Raw genomic sequence first — 19,535 nt, forward strand, 5'->3', positions numbered from 1 at the left:
TTCTCACAGAAAGAACTCTCCTAGTATCAGATTTATACAACAAAACAAGAATAGCATTGTGTACTCAACAGACACCTGATCATTTCTGTAAGATGGTACATGTAGATTTGGAATCAAGCCTTCAGATTTTGTGTTTATACTTGGGATCATAAGAGTTCATAAAGATGGCCATAGTTATGAAGAACAACAACAAATCTTTAAATAACATTTTTAAAATCTAAAATGTATAGTGGATTTTTCTATCTGTTCATAGCATACCTACAGTAAACCTACAGAAAGTGTAAATATCCCCAGGATCAGGGTTGAGGATACATATATGAATCAAGAAGCCAAGCTCCAAAACCATTTCTGTGCAAACCAAGCAAGTACCATAACTTCATGATTTAACATTACTAAAGTGAGCATTTTTCCCCCAGTTCCAACACTACTTAACCTGGAGTTGAAAAGATGTTAAAAAGAAATCCAAAACCTCTCCTGAGTTGATTTAGACTTTTCTCCTTATGACACTGCAACCAAAAAATAGTGTAGGATTTTGTGGAAAGATGAAGGGAATGTATCAGGGATTGAGGGGTACTCTAAAGCTGCTTTTAACTAAGTCTGTGGGGTAATCTGAAAACTAGATCCTCCAGCCTAGTGTCAGGTATATGTTAAACCCCAGTTTTAATTTACAGCCCGTAATTTAGTTTCCTTGGCAGTGATTCATAAATCCCCATTTCATCCCACGACTGCTGCATGATAATGACGCTTTCTCCGGAGCAGCTTCTATCACTACTAAGCCTGCTTCTCAAGCCATGATGGCTTCCACTTAGAGAATTCCACCCAATGCCAGTCTTAACAAATGCATAGCCTTATTGAAAATGTGCCAGTGCCTCACATTGTTATGCAGGTCCATGGTCATTAAAATTTTATCATATAAACCCTGCTGTCTGCACAGAAGAGGAATTGAAAATGTTGGCAAGGGATGATCACATATTTTATCAGAATCTCCTAAAAGAGAAAACCAACATGTTTAGAGCAGGAAGGAACCAAAATAACATTGCCTTTAATTTAAATATAACAAAATGTCCAAACCTCTGAAATTGACATTTATCTACTACTGCTCATTTTCACATTTCCCTTGAAGGTCTCAGTTTCCCAAAGTTTCATGACAGTCTGATGCAGTTGCAGTGATATGATTTTCATATGTTTCTCTTGGAAAGCTTGTGTTAATCAAAGGATGCCCCTGAGACCTAAAGGCAGCATGCTATTGATTACAGTGTTGACTTATCAAAAGGCTGAGAGATTAGTGGGTTTACAGCTTTACGTAGGAATAGAGATTTGAGTGGCTGGAAACTTGATTTGGGGAATTGCACTTTAGCTTATGAATACAGAAAAAATATGAAACAGTGGGGCAAAACCAATCTCACAGTACCTACAACATTTTTGTGAAAGGCACACGCATTCCCCTCCAAAATATTCCTCCTTACAGTTGTGTCTGAATACATTTTGTTGATTGTGAGATGTGGCATTTTATGTTTTTCCCTTTTAGATTTAAAACAGACAGTGATTCTCCTAAAATGCTCCTGTGCTGTTTCAATTTCCGTCAACGGCATGAGTAATCACTTTGAAAAGAGAAAATCTATCAGAGCTTTGAAAATATATAAGAGTTGTTCTTTTTTGTCATATTTTAACATTTTATTGTTTGGAACAGTTTTAATGATTTATGTCTATAAGTTTTCAAGGTTAAAATCAGAGTGTGGTCAGATAATTTTAAGCAGATGAGAAAATCAACGAAGAACAAATGTTGGATTATGTGCTAAATTTCTAAATATTTGTATTATTTTATGCACAGATAGGACAACAGTTCTCATCCTTGGTAACCTGGCTTTAAGTAGTGCTGTGGAAGTAGTGATACATTTGCTCTGGTATATTTTTTCCTCTTCAGTCTTTTGAGATTGTTGTGGAGACAAATTTGGTGGGGAGATTTCTTGATTCCAAGCAAAGTTAATTAATCCATGTTCAAATTTACCTTAGGTGCCTTCTCATAATTACCATCCATTTTTTCCCTAACAAATCAAAAATTAATATATAATTTAATTTTCATAATATAATTTTAACATATAGTTTAAATCATATAATTATATCTTACATATTTATGTATTTGAAGCAGTCTTCGTTTTTAATGAATTCCAATTTCTGAGTTTAGGTTTAAAAGGTTCAAAAGTTAAGAGACGCATAATCTTGTAATGAACAGCTGCAGGTGTTCGCTTAAGAAATTGGAAACCGTGTGTTAACTCTATGAACATAATTCAGCCATTATGGGAATTCTGAGTAAATACAGTAGAAGAATTGAAGTGGGGATTATATCTATTAATGTACAATGTATATATATACAAGTAAATGTTATGTCTAGCACATCCATATAAGAATAAACCTTGATAGGATATTTTGGAAAGAGACACATGCCCTCTACGTGACTTGGACACTTTGGACTGTACATACCTGCCTGCCACTGTATCCTGTGGCATATTTCTGGTGTGAAACCTAATTGTGAAACAACTGAGCAAATGTTTTAGCTTGGAACTTCAAAAATGCCATGAAGAAATTAACAATTATTTGATAATCATTGAAACTGCATTTTCTTGTCTTTAAGCATTATGTAATAACAAGGTATGCATGTACAGATACATGAATATACATATATGCATATGTGTATACGTGTACACACAACCAACAGAGCACAATATTTCAAGACCACTATATTCATTATGTAATCATGCAATTTTTCTGTAGGAATGAAATATTATTCTAGGATTGACTAAGATAGTAAAACAAATTGACTAAACTTTCAGCAGTGAGATATCTCTGAACTTACATGCATTAAATTATACTTTGAATAGTTTAAATTGTTTTGAACAGATAAAATTTTAAGAAATGGAAGAACAATCTAGCATGAAAAATTTAGACCTAAACAATGTCGAGAGAAATTCTAATTCTCATTGGTATGAAGGTGACTATTATAGCCTCCTTACTTGTACATTTATGTTGAAGGAATGGCAAAAAAAAAAAAAAAAATGTGGACCGAAAGTCAGGGTAGGGTGTCCAGCTTGTATTCCAAGGGTTTCCTCAGACCCACGTAAATTTTTTTTTTTAACAATTTAGAAGGAAACTTAGCAAACAGACTAAAAACATGGGTCAATGCTAGAATTCAGTGATTCAGATTTTGCAAACTATAAAAACGATTCTGATAGATCTACAACGACTAACTGATTCTGACCACTTCAAAACATTGCTTCAAAACAGATTGCTGTACTTAGGAGGCAAGCTCTTCAAATTGTTACTCAGCAACTTGCCTGGAACAGCATCAATCCTCTTATATGTATTAAAAACTATCATCTTCTTAAATTTTGTGCCCTTTATACAATATAGCTAATGGTACTCATGCTTTCACAGCTTATTTTTAACTCAAACTAAAAAATAGCACAGACATTTGTCCAAATAGTCTTATAATGAGTCTCATTCTAACTGTGTCAATAACATGTAATAACATTCTGGTTTTAGGTATAAACCTTAGGACAAAGGAGACCATTTTCTTTTTTAATATTCAATAGAATTTTTGCATAAATACAAACAATGTTATACTTCTCTAAATTGGAAATATTTATTTCTTAAATTTTTCGTATTAAAGCTGATGTTTTAATTTAAAAAAAACATTTAGCAATTGCCTTCACATCTACAGTCTATGATTGCTGGCTTTTCTAACAATTTCCACTGGAAGCCCAATGGCTAATTGCAAAATTCTTGCCAGTACAAGTGCACCTGTGTTCTCTGTAGAATTGCTCCTCTTATTAAAACTTTTGTGAACATTTGTTTTGAAATTATTTTTTCCTCTATTTTTCATTGGCAAGTTTCTACAAAATCATATGAAGTCTTAGTAGGACTAGAAGGGCTCTGTCTCTTTGAAAAGAGTAGTTTCCAAAGGTAGCTTCTCTTAACTCTGTAATAATAAATCAAAAACAATACAAATGCTGTTAATTCTCCATAAAGTACCCTAGCAAGGCAAATATTTCAGACATAAATAATGGAAAAGGGATCTATAAATACTCAAACAATGAAAAATGCAATATTTTATAAAATTATATTTTAAACATAGAATAACAAGATATTTTGGAGGGCACAAGTGTTACTTTAATTGGATTTTACAGGTAAGAAAAGAGTTAAAAGTTCTGGAAGAAATTATTATTGTAAGCTGCAGAAAATATGGATACTTTTTAACTTCATTATATATACATATATTTTAATTTTTTGAAATTACTTGTTTTTTATCTGTTTGCTCATTACAAAAATTATGGATGATTCTAGCTTTAGATTACACTGTGTTTTCATTATTGGTTCTTTTCTTAACACCTGCTTTCAAAGTAGTTTATGGCTGAAAAAAAAATAAAATAAAGAGGCAACATTACAGCTTTCTCAAAGCTTTATATAAATGGTTCCATTTTTTCACTCATTTATGCTTTGAATACAAAGTCAGTGTGAAGCAGTAATTCTTTTTCTTTATTTTACTCTCAAAATGTCAATTTTGAAAACATAGCATGTAATTTTAGGGCTAGTTAGTCTAAGTTTCCTGTATCAGTGTTACTAGTAGTTTGAATAGATTACTGTGAGTGACTTGTTTAAATACTAAATAAATAAACTTACTTTAGGAGTTGTGGATGTATTAGATTTTCTTATATCTGCTACTTTTTATTGTATTGTCAAAAAATTTTTCTTCCTAAGTCGTCAGGTAACACCCTTAATTAGCAATGGGAGAAGGGTGGAGGTAAACTTTAACATATGGAGGGAGAGACCCTCAACCTGCAGGGTAAAGGCTCTAAGGAGGTATGAAGAACAAACTAATCTTTTCATAAAGAGTATTTCAGGCAGAAGGCACCTGGATTCTGGCAGAAGTATCCTCAATCTCAGTTGAAATTACCTTATCTGGGAAAGAGTGCTGGGTCTTAGAGGCTCTTCTAAGCGTTCTGAATTACAGGAACAATTTACTGTCTTCCACTTTGCTTATTTGTGCTCATGGAAGATGTTTTGCTATTGCTCTAAAGCTATAGGTCCAATGCAGGGTACACCTGGGACATTTCTTCTTCTACTCATGCAAGACAACATGCAGTCTTTTTCTGATAATGGGCTCACTAAGCCAGCAAGAAAAGTGGCTGGCTCAAAAATTGTGAAGTTGTGAGTGTCCCAAGGCCTCTGTTCATTTTTACAATGATTTTGACAGGAAGATAAAGAGATTCCAAATATTATTTCTTAAACTGAGAAAGTTACCCGGAAAGAATGAAAAAATAATTATAGAAAACCAAACTGAAATCTTTGAGTTTGGGAGTTGAATAATGGAGAGTAATGAGAGGTTGCACTAGGTGAGTAGTATTATTTATGTTTAAATGTTCTCATCAAAATTGCAATGTGTTTTCCTGGTTGGAAAAAACAATGAATAAGCATGGTTCCATAATGCATATTGATCATTCAAAAGCACATTGCAAACTAAAAGGCAAAACAATTTAGTCAAGCCTCTTAAAACACAGGCGGGGAATTATGCCAGTAAAGGAAGCCGCTTTGTAGGGAACACAGGGATATATTAGCTTTTGAATGAAGAGGTTAACCACTGAAGCACTTTTTAGAAGGGGTGGAAAGACAGCAGATCTTGGAAAAAGTAGATAATTCTTTATGGTTGAGGACAGGCCTCCACGGGAGTCTACATAGGATATTTTCAAGAATTACATAAGTAGAAAGAGTGAAAATTTACAAAAGACAGTATTAACATTGTTTTTAAGAAGCCATTATATTTTTCTCATGATTCTAACTTTGCACAGCTTTTTACGTATAAATTTCATCTCAGGACAAATTGGAGGAAGATATATTCTCCTCTCTTTCTGCTCTTCTTTCCTGATAAGAAAAAATTCCAACAGATTTTTAAGTATTTTATCAAAATTATAATTTCATCTGTCTTGCCTTGGTATTATGAGTTCCATGACAGCAGATCACTTTTTCATTCATTTTTGCATAATCAGTATTTAAGTCAAAATATTTATTGAATAAATCAAGAAATTGACAAAAAATATATTAACAGACTTGTTTAAAATTACAGAATTCATATAAGCTATTTTTAGAAGCTAATTTGATTTCAGGCCAACATGATTTTGCCAGAATTATCCTTCTGATTAATTCAACTCTAATAGTCAACCTTTAAGTTAAGAAGGAATAAAACTCTTTGAAGATGTCAAAATTTGTCTAACCCTTATTTAAATTTATAGGTAATCCATCAAAATTAAGGTGTCATTTATTCTAAGGTGTCAATGTATGTGTATTGTAAATAGGTATTAAAATGACATATTTTTCAATGTAGAGAAGTAACAGGTATTATTAAAATATTTAGAAGAAAAACATATTAAGAATGAAAGTACAAGAAAGGAAAGCTTAAATTTTGTAGTCTCATAAGTCCTAGGTTAACTAACTTTAATAGTTAAACATCTTTATCTTTTTCTCTAAATTTCTCACTTTAAAAATGAATTCATTCTATGTATATAGTGTTTTGCTTATTAAAATGCAACCAGCTAGCACATTAATCCTTAGCAGTGCTCAGAAGTACTGGGAGAGGATTGAGGGACTGGTTGGGGGAGGGGAGAAAAATGTAAATTACCTGGGCGTGGAAATGAAAACAAAACAAAAAAAGAACACATGTAATTAAAGGAAAGATGGGAGTGGGTATTAAGAACAAATTCACCTGTTTCATCATTTTGCTTCAGGTACACATTCTAGGAACACTCTACAGAAATGAAAATGAAGTTCTTCTACCTGTGGCAACATGGAAGAAACTTATAAATATGATATTGAATGAAAGAAGCCAGTTACAAAAAAAAAATGTATTGTTCAATTCCATTTCTATAGAGATTTTAAAAAAGACAAAGGTAATTTATGGTGTTAGAAGTCAGGAAAGTGGTTAGGGAGGGTGTTATAACTGGGAGAGGGGACAAGGGAGCTTTTTATAACGCTGATAGTATCCTGTTTCTTGATCTAGCTCATAGGATGACAAACATTTTCTGTAAAAAGCCAGATAGTAAATATTTCAGGCTTTGCAGGCGATATAATCTCTGTCTCAACTACTCAGCTCTGTTCTAGTGCAAAGGCAACTATAGATAATATGTAAATAAATAGGTATTGCTGTGTAAAAAAAAAAAAGAATTCATTCTATGTATATAGTGTTTTTCTTACTTTAAAATACATAATAACTGTTTATCATAAAATGTTTGTTACTTTTTTTTTTTCCCACAATTCATTTACTGAATTGGAGAGGTGATTTAACAACAGATTACGAGATAAGGCTGGGAGAGAAGAGTTCTTGCTTTCTCTCCCAGGAGACAGTTGTGTCATGGGTGCTTGTAAATTTTCCAAAATAGCCATCTGCGGTTGGGCAAGCTGGGCCTGAAGCTGGAGATTGGCACACATACATTCTAGGAGTCCTAGGTATTCCTTGGGCTTGTGGTCAATTCCCGAGGGCAGCTTTGTGGCCGGGATTTTCAGGAAAGTAGCTGATGGGGAACTTGCTTGAAGATGAATGACGCTGGGGGAGGGTTTGTCTTGACAAAGAGGCACAGCATTACCTTCTTCTTTGGCTCTTCTGTTAGTAGGATGACTAGAGCGCTGCTCCGTCCGAACACCCACAGGTGTGGTGCCTGCAGTGTTAATTGAAAGCCTCAATCCCAGCACCCACCCTTGTAGCTGATACACATGCGCAGTCATTCGTTACTTTTTTAAAAGAACATAGCACAAAAGATAAAACATAGGCACAAATTCAGCTACACAGTGGTAACACTAATGCTATATAGTATAATACTATAGTATTACATAGTATTATATAATATTATAGCATTATATATTATAATATTATATATAAATATATGTAGTAAAAGCACATATATATATTCTTTAACCTATCTTTCTAGAAACATTCAAAATGGATTTACTGAGGTAAAACTGACAGGGAATAAGATGCATATGTTTAAAATGTAACTTGGTAAGTTTTGAAATGTGGGTATACCTGAGAAACCATTACCACAATCAAAATAGTGGACATCTCAAACCTCAACAAAAGTTCCCTCAAGCCTTTGTAACCACTCCTTCCCACCTTCCCCTAGTAATATTCAGTCTACTGTTTCAAAAATGGAATTGCTTTTAACTTAGCACATAGTGGCATTCAACAAGTGGAAATTGAGTAAATCAATATTAATTTCATGCTCCGATGTGATTTTTTTCCAAAGAGAATATTTTAATTTTTGATGCCAATGGCAAGATCATAATTATGTACTTTTGAATGTGCTCCTGCGGTCTGGAGAGAAAAATAAAACAAAGGGGCTTCCCTCGATAGAAATAGAGATTTTTGAATACTTAATGAAGAGTAAGGAAACATTCATATTAGTTTTTCTTGGCCATCTCATGAATTATATTTGAAATGACTTGGTTTTGATTTTTCATTACATTTGTCCAATATTCTAGTAGTGTCCTATAACAGATGGCTTGGCTTTTCACAGAAGAGTTAAGATAAAATATACTAAACCATTTTCACATGTCCATTTAGAAGAGAAAGTTAGAGTACAGTACCATAGTAAACAATAACTTCTTCCCTAGCATGTGTACACACACACATACTCACACAGACACACATTTATTACATATTTTACTGATATAAAGAATGAATAGCTCACAATTTACAAATAACATATTTCATGCTAAATTTCATATAACCAAATGATTCTTACAGAATATTTTCATTTAACTGGCAAATGACAAATGAGTATACTTCTGACATGAATCTTTCTGATATTTTCATTTATGTTAATAGGCAAAACAGAAGTAAAAGAGAAGTAAGACATATTTCAGAACTTCAATCATTCATCAACAATGTAAGCACTTATTTGTTTAATCAGGTAGTAGTTTTCAAATGTTGGAAGAGCATTTCATCATTTTCTTCTACTATGTGCAAGTAATGGCTACAGATATGACACATTTTAAGTTTATTCTGTATTAATATTTTCTCCATCACTCTCAAGTTTAGATAATCAACAAAGCACTAAATCAAGCCCTGTGTATTTGATAATTTCTATGGTGTGAGTCCTTCAAGCTACCAACATGATATTATAGAGCATGGAGTTGAAAAGGGATGCACATACGGTGCATTACGTACTATCTGTACCATACACTTACAATAGATGGAACAACTTCGAGATCATTGACAAGAGTAAAAGTTGGTAAAACAATGATTTTAATATAATTTACTTAATTATAAGTTCTTATATATTAATTTTTAACAATGACTGTGTTTAGTAACTGGATCACAAAATTCCTGAAAATTTACCAGGTTTTAACAGCTCTAGTGCACTGTTTCCCATAGAGTGTTGCACTCCTAAACATGGAAATTATGACCAATGGCCATTGAGTATGGTGGGAGTTAGCCTATTCTAATAGAAACATTTGCTCTTTAATAGTTAATCGTCTGTTTTTGGTCAATCTTTGCTAAAGTTAACTAGTTTTCACCAGACTATAAAGTTCTGTATCGTTTGATCTAAAAGAGTCAATATTTTCCCATCATCCATTTACATTAAAATACACTGATTTGAAGGTAAAATACAAATTTCTCATTCGGTTGGCTTCCTGATAAAGAATTTAGAGTAGTACATGTACTGACAGTTGCATGCAGGTTTTGTTTTTCTGAAGGGCCAAGGGAACAATTTTGGCAACCAGAGCTACTGTTATCCCTATCACTTCTCTTCCTCCTCATCTTCCTCTTGCTTTTTTTTTTCTTTTTTCTCCTCCAGATAGAAACCCTCATAAAATGGGATATCCTTAAAATACAGTCTGGTCTGTTATTGATATAATTTATTTTCTTTGTTTATATTCTTTCTGAGTCTATATAAAGAATATAGTCTTTGCCTAAAAATTGCACTGAAGTATGCATTTGTACCAGTCCAGCCTGTTTTGCTTTTAAGTGTTTCCCAACTGCCTTTTTCTTAAGCTACTTTCTTTTTCTGTTGGCTGCTTGTAGCCATGACAACAACCTGCGCTTAGCCATTGTGAGTCTTTCTCCATCCAGGAGCTTTGGAGAGCCTGGCAAAATGCTAGGGATATGTGTTGATTCAGATCTTTGAGAGGGTCCATTTAGTTGTCCAGTCTTTGATCCAAATTGAGAGTTCTTTGGTCTGTTTGCTTCACCTCAGGCAAACTATCTTTCATTTACTTGTTTCAAATTCTTGACTTGGCTGTTAGGTGTCACTTCAAGTAACTGTTAAAATCAAAAGATTCACTTCAGGGCTTCTCTGGTGGAGCAGTGGTTGAGAATCCGCCTGCCAATGCAGGGGACACGGGTTTGAGCCCTGGTCTGGGAAGATCCCACATGCCACGGAGCAACTAGGCCCGTGAGCCACAACTACTGAGCCTGCGTGTCTGGAGCTTGTGCTCCGCAACAAGAGAGGCCGCGATAGTGAGAGGCCCGCGCACCGCGATGAAGAGTGGCCCCCGCTTGCCCCAACTAGAGAAAGCCCTTGCACAGAAACGAAGACCCAACACAGCCAAAAATAAATAAATAAATAATAAAAATAAAGGAATTCCTTAAAAAAAAAAAAAGCCTATGTCACTTTATTAAAAAAAAAAAAAAAAGATTCACTTCAAATATGTCTTTATTTTATGTTCTTTCCCATTTCCTGGAAGTTGATTATGTTGGCATATAGAAGATGCAGTTTACTCTAGAATTTCTGGCGTGCCTTTGAAGTTTTGAAATTGTGTTACAAAGGATGCTAATGTGATTGCTTTTTTATGGGTAATGGAAGGCAAATGGCAGTTGGTGGAGAAGAAAAAAAGGAGTGTGGGAGGGGAGTACCAATTTGGAACAGGTGTTGATCATTTTTGCCTAGATTAAGTAGTACAACTCTAAACAAACCATCTTCTAAAATAAAGCCTCAAAGTTAAAAAGGCTAAAAGAAAGACTTTCCATGAGAGCTCCCCCAATCCCCTTCCTAAAACAGAAATGTTCACTGTAAAACAGAAGTTGCAAATTCGTTAAGAGTGGTTGGTTGGAAATAAGAGCTGAAAGAGAAAACTGCATTGCAGTGATTGGCTTGATTTGGTGAATAAATTGCTATTTTCAGATTCAATTTGTATCAATAGGCAAACTCTGTACACCTGCAGACCCTGTGGCAGTATCAGGGCACTGAAGCAGCTGATCTTAAATAATCTGTTTCCCTTTCAACAATAATTCCACCCCCATTCCTGAAGCCTCAACCTAGAAGAGGAGCCTTTGATGTCTGATTGGCAAGCAATACTCTTTTCTATCACTAATGGAAAGAACACCACGGTTTGTAAATTTAAAGAATATCTCAGAAAAGTCGGCCTCCTTGTTTTTAAAAGAGCTGAGGGTGTTGAATTGTTGGAAAGATTCGTCTGTATTAAATGTGACTGAACACTGGAAGAGTAAAATACTGTTTCCTGAAAGAAAGTAAAGAAACCACATTTTGGTTATTTACAATGCTCAGTGTAGCAGGTTGAGTTAAACAGGTGTTCACAGAAGTCATGCATATTTCCTGGCTGAGGAGAAAGGTAGCAAAGTTATTTTACATGCTTTTCACCATGGAAGGGGAGGGTGTGGGGTGGAATACCCTAGTCTTCCTAGGCTCTGATTCAGGTGCCTAAATAGAGACCTCCTTGTCCATCCTAGTACTTGGAGGCTGGAGCATTTTCATGAAATGAAGAAATCTTCCATTTTGAGGCCATAATAGATACAAATTAATTAATTCATAAATACCTTTTCTAACTTTCCAATTGGTGAATATTAACAAAAATGCACGGGATATATTTCATACACGTATATTGAAAGAAAGAGAACAAAAATTTACCTTTGAAAATGACATCATAATTAGTGTAAAAAGTGCCACCTCCACATCCTTTAGTACATTCATCGTAACATGTACAATTTTTAAACCCAGAGATATAAAAGGAGAAAATATGTGATTTATTTCAATGACACTTTTCTAGTATCAAAAACTTTTATGGGTCCTTGAATAAAATAAAGCTATACTACTTGTCACTAAGTATGCACTCAAGTATTTAATGATTCCTTTTTTCCTGTTACATTCGTTTATTAAATATTTATTGAGTGTCTGGTACTCAGGCACTGTGCTAGGTGAGAGAAATAAAACTCTGAGTGGTTCCTGCAGAAATCCACTTAATCTTCTAAAGAGGGCTTATAGGTAGAGCAAAATATTCTTCCTTGTATGCTAGTAGTTGTGCAGTATAGCAATATAACTTAAGCAGTTGTCACTTTGCATCTTGAGTTTGAAGCTTGACTAGGTCTGCATTGGGTAACATAAGAATGAATTGCACATTGCATGACAAGAAATGGAAAGGGAGACTGAAAATTTGATAAAGGAATAGGTTTCTTTTATTTCATGTAGGCAAAGGAGAAAAAAAAGAATAGAAATGCCAAATTATAATGTGCAGATATTTACACAATGAAGACGTTCACACTTAATTGTATACTTTGTTTGAATTGCCTAGTTTTACCTCAGTTTTCTTCTACTTATTTTCACTGGTGTTTTAACTGAAGATAGAAATCTCACATATTCAGATTTTGTGGGCTCAAAGCATTTCATACACCAAATAAAAATTTTCCAAAGTCCCATATGATTCAGGTTAGCAGATGACAGATACACAATCCATTTAAAACCAAACACATTGTTACTGGTGTTATTATGATGATTCTATTCCCATTACTCTGCATATGATATATTATAACAGGCTGGATTGATTTATTTGACCTCTTGTCAGATATTTGTTTATTGACTGAAATCTACATGGCATTTTTCCCTGTGGGGATTTGGCTAGTATATAAAAGCAACATGCCAACTACATATTTTACTGTTTTTATTTTTCCAGCTGCTTTCTTGATGGACAGTCTGTTCCTGATTTTTGTCTTTGCTTTGCAATCAGTTTGGGAAGAAAGGAATATCTGCATTTCAGCTCCCAGTGTGGGGATACTTTTTCAGGGGTTCAAGCCTCCTGATCCATATTTTTCCTCCTTAGTAATCCAGACAGATATAGGTATTGCTTGGGTCGCTATGGATTCAACAAAGCTTTACTTGAGCAGTGAATCCAAAAATAATTTTGTCTGTCAATGTACTTCTCTCCTATTTAACTGCAGCTTGTCAGTGGCTGGTGGGGAGAAGGCAGGTGGCTGGATGCATTGACATTAGTCACACATGACATAACATAGTCAAACTGGGATAAGTGAGTATCACACAACCAAATAAAAGCTTTGTTGTTGTTTTTTTCTGTATTTTTTTTTACAGATGGATTCTGCCTACGAGCAGTACTTGACTTTTAGAAAAAAGAAACATACGCTACACACACAGACTAAAAACATAACTTTGTACATGTGCATCCTGAATTATAGAATATAATAGTCAGTGTCATTTGCCGAAAACTGATAAAAAATATTTTCACTCAAACTTAGAAAATGGATTCAAAAGAATTCATAGTTTGCAGATGATTGAGAGAGTGTGTCCAATAAAGAATATTATTAGACAAAAGCCACCTGATCCAGCTACCATACCCATCCAGGCACTCTTCTTTCCCAATTCACTGTCTGTCATGTGGGCAAAACAGTTTGAACTTTGTCCCTGGAGTGCTCCTGGTACTCCCCTTTGCTGCCTCTGAAGTTCTGCTCTGTTCCCTCCAGGATTCTCCAGAAGCTTCCTCTCTTCCCTCCATATATCTGTGTCTTCTCTAACACGTCCACTGTCTACCATAGCTTGAGGTTATTCTTCTTCTCCTGAAGCATTCACTGAATACATCCCCTGGCCATCGCGATGTTCCGGCCCTAGGAAGACACCAATGAAAGAATACATGAGCCTTCCCTCATGACCTTACAATCTTGTGGGAGAGCCACAAAAAGTAAACATTACAATAGAAATATATAGATAGCAAAAAGAAAGGACCTACTGCCTGAAAGAAGGTGTTGGGAAAGGCCTCACAGGCAATTATTTGAACTGACATTTTGAAAAAGAGAAGATTCTCATGTGAACTTTGTGAGGGAGGGCATTTCAAGAAGAGGAGAAAACATATGTCAAGAATAATGGGGCTGTTCAAGGAGCAGTACTCAGCTTAGGACTACGTAAGGGAAAAGTGAGAAACAGGCAAAGCAGGTGAGGATGGTTGTCATGAGACTAGATATTTGTGAAGTCATGAGATCAGGGATGTTCTTATTTGCCAAATAAGTGAAGTTCAAACTTTACAACCATTTCAATTTAGGGGGGAGGGGGTGACATGCTCATATTTAAATTTCAGAAAGAAAATTTAGTTATCAGGATGCATTATTGAGTTTAGAGGCAGAGAGAATAGAACAGGGAGCATTACAATGCCGAAGTAAGGGATGAGAGAGCGCTGAGGTGTTTGGAAGACTGTGTATGGAGCTTGAAAACATATGGAGAATGAAAAGAAGGAGGGGTCTAGGAGAGAGATGGCAAATAATACTGTGAATACTATCTCTTCCCTCCTTGTACTCATAGGCACAGTGCTAACCAATCAGAGTAATCACTGTAACTAAACCTGGTTGTGGCTCAAGAAAACAACACTTCTGAAAGCCACCCCCAATTAATCAGAGAGGCCAAGTGAGGGGACATATATTTGCTACTACTGAGATAAGGTGACTCCTAGTTTATCGATTCACTGGGGAATCTCATGTGAGAATATGTTCAGTTTATTAAGTAACTCATTATTTGGCCATACCGTTTATTGTCATGTCACATATTTTGTTTATTTGTGTTCCTCTTGAAATGCAATATGAATCTCTCATTGTTAATTAATTTTACCCATTTATAACTCTTTTTCTGACTAAATTTCAGGTTCATTTGAAACCCCAAAGATGTTATTTACCAACCTAACTTTTGTTTTTTTCAAACATACTTTGCACATAATTAGCAATTAGTCCATGTTCGCTGAATGGATTTGTTAGCCATTTTGACTATCACAAGGCAATGTCTACAGAATGGTGACACACAAAACATACTGCATGTTAGTGATAGGTGAATTGCTTCAAATCAAACAAAATTTGGTAAAATCAAAAAAATAAACAGTAACAGTAAAGAGTTGGATTACTACTAATCAAATGAAGGTATGTAAATATGTCTAGGTAAAAATATTCTTAAATCCAGCTGAGTTGTGTATCTGTGGGTCTTTGAAGTTGTAATTTTCTCTCACCTACACCATTACTTCTGAATTAATATGTACTTTCTGGAGTATCAGTCTGAGATTATTGGATTTGTAATTTTCTCTGTGCACAGCAAAAACTTTTAACATTTCTGTCCCTACTTCACTACTGATAAACTCGTATGCACTATAGTTTTAATTACTCATAGACTGTTCAAAGCAAGAATTTTCTTAAATTCCTGAAGATTTTGTAATTCTTGTTCTGTGAGAAGTTGTTGAAGACAGGCATTATTTTACATTTGGGATACATTTAAGTTCTAAAAATACTAATACAGTAAAAATGTTTTAACTATGATTTATCCTTCATAATCCCCCTTCAGAATTGAAACAAAAAATGTAAAAATAGAACTGTCTCCTCAGTAAACCTGGGATCATGGGCACATGCACAGTAACAGGTGGGTACCTCTCCTTTTCCCCTCACAGTGCCCATCTGCTGGTACCCATCTGCCTTATCTTTGTAAACAGGGATATTTTAAACTGTAAGGGAATATCAATGTCTGTAAATTTCTTAGAGAGCAAGATTTATTTAGATTCCCAAAAGTGACAGTATAATTCACTTAAAGTGAAACTTCATTTATAGTAAAGCCGAATGAACATTCAGATATCTAAAATGTATTGTGTTGTTTAAATTGCATTTTTGGTTTATACAGAGCCACTTTTCTTGGAGCAGGTTTTGCTTATGAAATCAAATTGAATTCTACTCTATTTCTGTCCAACAGATCACGGTTCTGCCCTAAATGAAATCACTCTATTTTTCTAAACAGAGGAAGACAGGACATGGCCAGCTTTGTCTGGCTCGCTCCTGATTCACATTTGCCCAGTATCAGCAGCTTCTTCTTTGTATACTATGGCTATTTCAATAGCATTCACATTGTTAAATTCAGAACTATTGGAGGTTGCACTGATTGTATTGCCTTTCTGAGAGTGCTAGAAATGCTCTCAGAGGACAAAAAAATGTCTTGTAGAAAATATCATTGAGCACTTAATGGGTGCCCTTGGGTCCTATGTAGTAGGTGCTATTACTGAAAAAGACTGCTGTGCAAAGAGTACGCCCTTGGAGGCTTATACGGTGAATTATCATGTGGAACCTACACATAAATGTAATAATATGAAAGAGAAAATGCTTTTATATCAAATCAATATTGTTATATGAGACTACTGCTAAAATATTAGCCATGAAACAAGTCAAATGTGCTTGTATTCTGATTTGGATGCATAGTAGCTTTGGTGGTGTAATGGGTCAGTGAATTATTGGAGAGAATATGGGGAAAGTACAAATAAAATTTACTGAGTTGAGACCAAAACTCATTTTCAAGAAGTTCATTTGCTGAGCTCTATAGAAGACCTGTAGGATTGTAAAACTTGAGGTAAATTGGCACGATGATTGGGGAAATGACACAATAACTTCCTCTCATCGAGGCTTTGAGCCAATCTACTTATTTGTGGATCCAATTTATCAAATTCATCTCAAATTATATAGCTTGCTTTTCCTGAGTAGTTTAAATTGTCTTACAGACATTATCTCATTTGTCCTCATAAAGAGATGGGAAGCTACTGTTGAATGAATGCTTCATGGAGTGTATATGTTAATGAATGGAAATTCAAAGTAAGTGTTTTTAATCCTTACTGTGTCACCCACTGGCTTTGTGACAATGATAAGTAACTTAACCTCTATGAGTCTTATTTTCTTTATCTCTACCACGGGGAAATATTCAGACTTTTCACTTAATAGCATGGGGCGTATTGTAAAATGTCATGCCGATGCCCAACAACATTCTTAGAATTCTTCCAAAGAAAAGACATACACTAAATGTTAATAAACTTAAAACTACACTAAAGCATGTTTTGCTATTGAATTAACATCATCTAGAGGCAGCATATTCTTGTAGATATCAGAATGATTTTAATTACTGAAATTATTTTTTAAAACATTTCTTGAGTCAGAAATACTTACCTGGAGCTGTGCTGGTGTGAGAATCACAGAGATGAATGATATGGCTGCCGCTTTCAGGAAGTTCTAACTAGAACAGACCTGGTAAGAACGTAATGAAACAGGAGTGGAGAGTTGTAAGTACTGGAGTGACCAATGTGCCATGGGAGCAGAGATGAAATAGAGATTCATTCTGCTTGGGTGGAATAAAAGGAACAATTATGCAGGAATAGAGAGTAGAAGAAGAGTTTGGGACCAAAATGTAAAGGATCTGAATAGTAGATGTAGACTGAACCCTTTTAACAGAACCATCAAAGTTTTTAAGCCTCTTGAGTCTGATCAATGTATTTAATCTGTTCGATGCATCTGTAATTGTGATGGTGGTGATAAAAGTAGATTAGAAATGAGTTGTGGAAAGACATAGAAACAGAGAAGGATAATTCAAATAGGATCTGATGATTTCTAAGTTGAGTAATGGGGTGGCTGGTGATACCATTAACCAAATATCAGAAGTAAAGAGGGGAAGCAATAGAAAGAAAGGAATAACAGAGTATGATTTTTCTAAATTGTTTAATATTCTTCTGTATCTATATTGCAATCTTAAAATTCAGCTTATATTTTTAATATCAACCCAAATATCTGCAGTTTTGACAGATGCCTATGTTTAGATAACAGTAGAGCCATGGAGACCAATGTGCCTGTCCAAGGAGAATAGGGGGAGAGAGAATACAAGAGAGTGAAGACCAAATCCAAATAACATTTAAGGGGTTATTCACAAAGGAGGTGCCCATGTAGAAAGCAGAAAAAAGGTGTAAATGAAAAGCCAGAAGTGAATAATGCCATGGAAACTCTAGAAGAAAATCTCAACAAATAAAGAGTATCCCATTGTTAAATACTTCAGTGATATCAAGGGAACTTGATGGAGACCAAAACTCATTTTGTAAGACCACTAATTGATTTTGGGCATTGACAATTACAAATTCACTGTAGGGTAGGAGACGATGGTTATCTTATAGTAAAAAAAACAAAGCTAGCCAGTTAATTCGAGAAATGTAGTAACTAAGGGAAGGAGAGATGGAACTGCTTTTTGAAGAGAAACTAGGCTCAAAAGAGATCTTTGACAACAAAAGATGGTTTAAAACATCTACATGTAAATTAATGGTGGATGGAGGCAATGGATTTCAGGAGGGAGAATACAGCATTCTTAGGGGAAAGCTGCAAGAAGCAGGAGAGAGGTAAGATCAAAAACACAGTTCAAAACTAATTGAGCCACTTCTTCACAAGAGACCTTTAAAGGAGTTGGCTGCTTGTGGTACAGAAATAGGTCACCTGCTGGAGGGTTGGTTATGTGTGTGGGAGAGGCGGGAATGGATATTTTGGGTAGGGTGCTTATAACTCAGAACTTTGTTAAAGGAAATGGGAAAAGAAGCTGAGTAGATGTAATTATGGTACCTGGTAGCACTGATATAAAAGCAGTGATTTTTTCAAAGGAAATCCAGACTCCAGGTAAGCAGAGCAACAGAGAGAATGTTCTGAGGGAAAAGTTTGAGGATATCCTTTTTTTTTTTTTTTTTTTTTTTTTAGCAAGCAAATTAAAGTTCTAGAGGACACAATCAACCTAGAAAGGAGATTTTGCAAGGAAAGAGAGATTAAAGGTCTAGCACGGGACTGTGAATGAGCTGCCCATGGCTGTTTCTACCCCTACAAACTGCCAGTTCTTTGTTTTCACAGAGGACATCAATGTGAGACAATGTTATTAGTCAGGCCCAGAACAGCTGGCTGGGAATAATATTCTAGAAAGATGTGTACGTTGGAAGTTATAGAAAGTGATGCTTCTTTTGGTGGAAAAGAGTAACTTGCCTAGGTTCAAAGAAGGCAAAAGAAGTTGTGCAGTTCTGACTGGTTTTAAATTTGAACAGGAAAATCTCTTTTATGATCTGGGTTTTAAGGCTTCAAGTATGAAAGATACAGAACTGTTTCTGAGGAGCAAGTCAGCAGAGTTGATATGGGCTGATGGCCAGAGTGTTGGTTACACACTGAGAATGAGAACAAGAGCATGGGATCCAGGGGATTTTCACCTCACAATGGCAACCCTTTCCCTCCTAGTGTCTGTCTTTCACCCTCATGGCCCTTTCTCTCTTGGCCACCTTAGCTTTTTTCATAGTTAAGATCAATAGTCTTATGTTAAACCCATTTTTCTCCAATTCAAAATTGCTTTCATGCTGAACATTTTATTTCTCCTATTTAACCTCTGATTTTTTTCTTTATTCATCAGCTATGGGTAGAACTCATCCAAGGACAACCCATCAGGGATAAGTGAGTC

General features: G+C 35.1%; 2 protein-coding genes across 5 annotated transcripts in view; one reads left to right on the forward strand and one right to left on the reverse strand.

Annotated features, from left to right (window-relative positions):
- LOC133076648 (TSSK6-activating co-chaperone protein-like) overlaps window positions 1-7,770 on the reverse strand; it is a 43,851-nt gene extending 36,081 nt beyond the window's left edge. The window contains exon 1 of the mRNA XM_061171237.1: window positions 7,312-7,770. Coding sequence (XP_061027220.1) covers window positions 7,312-7,770 — 459 coding nt within the window. The remainder of the gene's footprint in view (window positions 1-7,311) is intronic.
- PCDH9 (protocadherin 9) overlaps window positions 1-19,535 on the forward strand; it is a 973,312-nt gene that overhangs the window by 202,934 nt on the left and 750,843 nt on the right. The window lies entirely within an intron of this gene.

Source organism: Eubalaena glacialis, chromosome 16, assembly GCF_028564815.1.
Source record: "Eubalaena glacialis isolate mEubGla1 chromosome 16, mEubGla1.1.hap2.+ XY, whole genome shotgun sequence".
In the NCBI taxonomy this organism is placed as follows: domain Eukaryota; kingdom Metazoa; phylum Chordata; class Mammalia; order Artiodactyla; family Balaenidae; genus Eubalaena; species Eubalaena glacialis.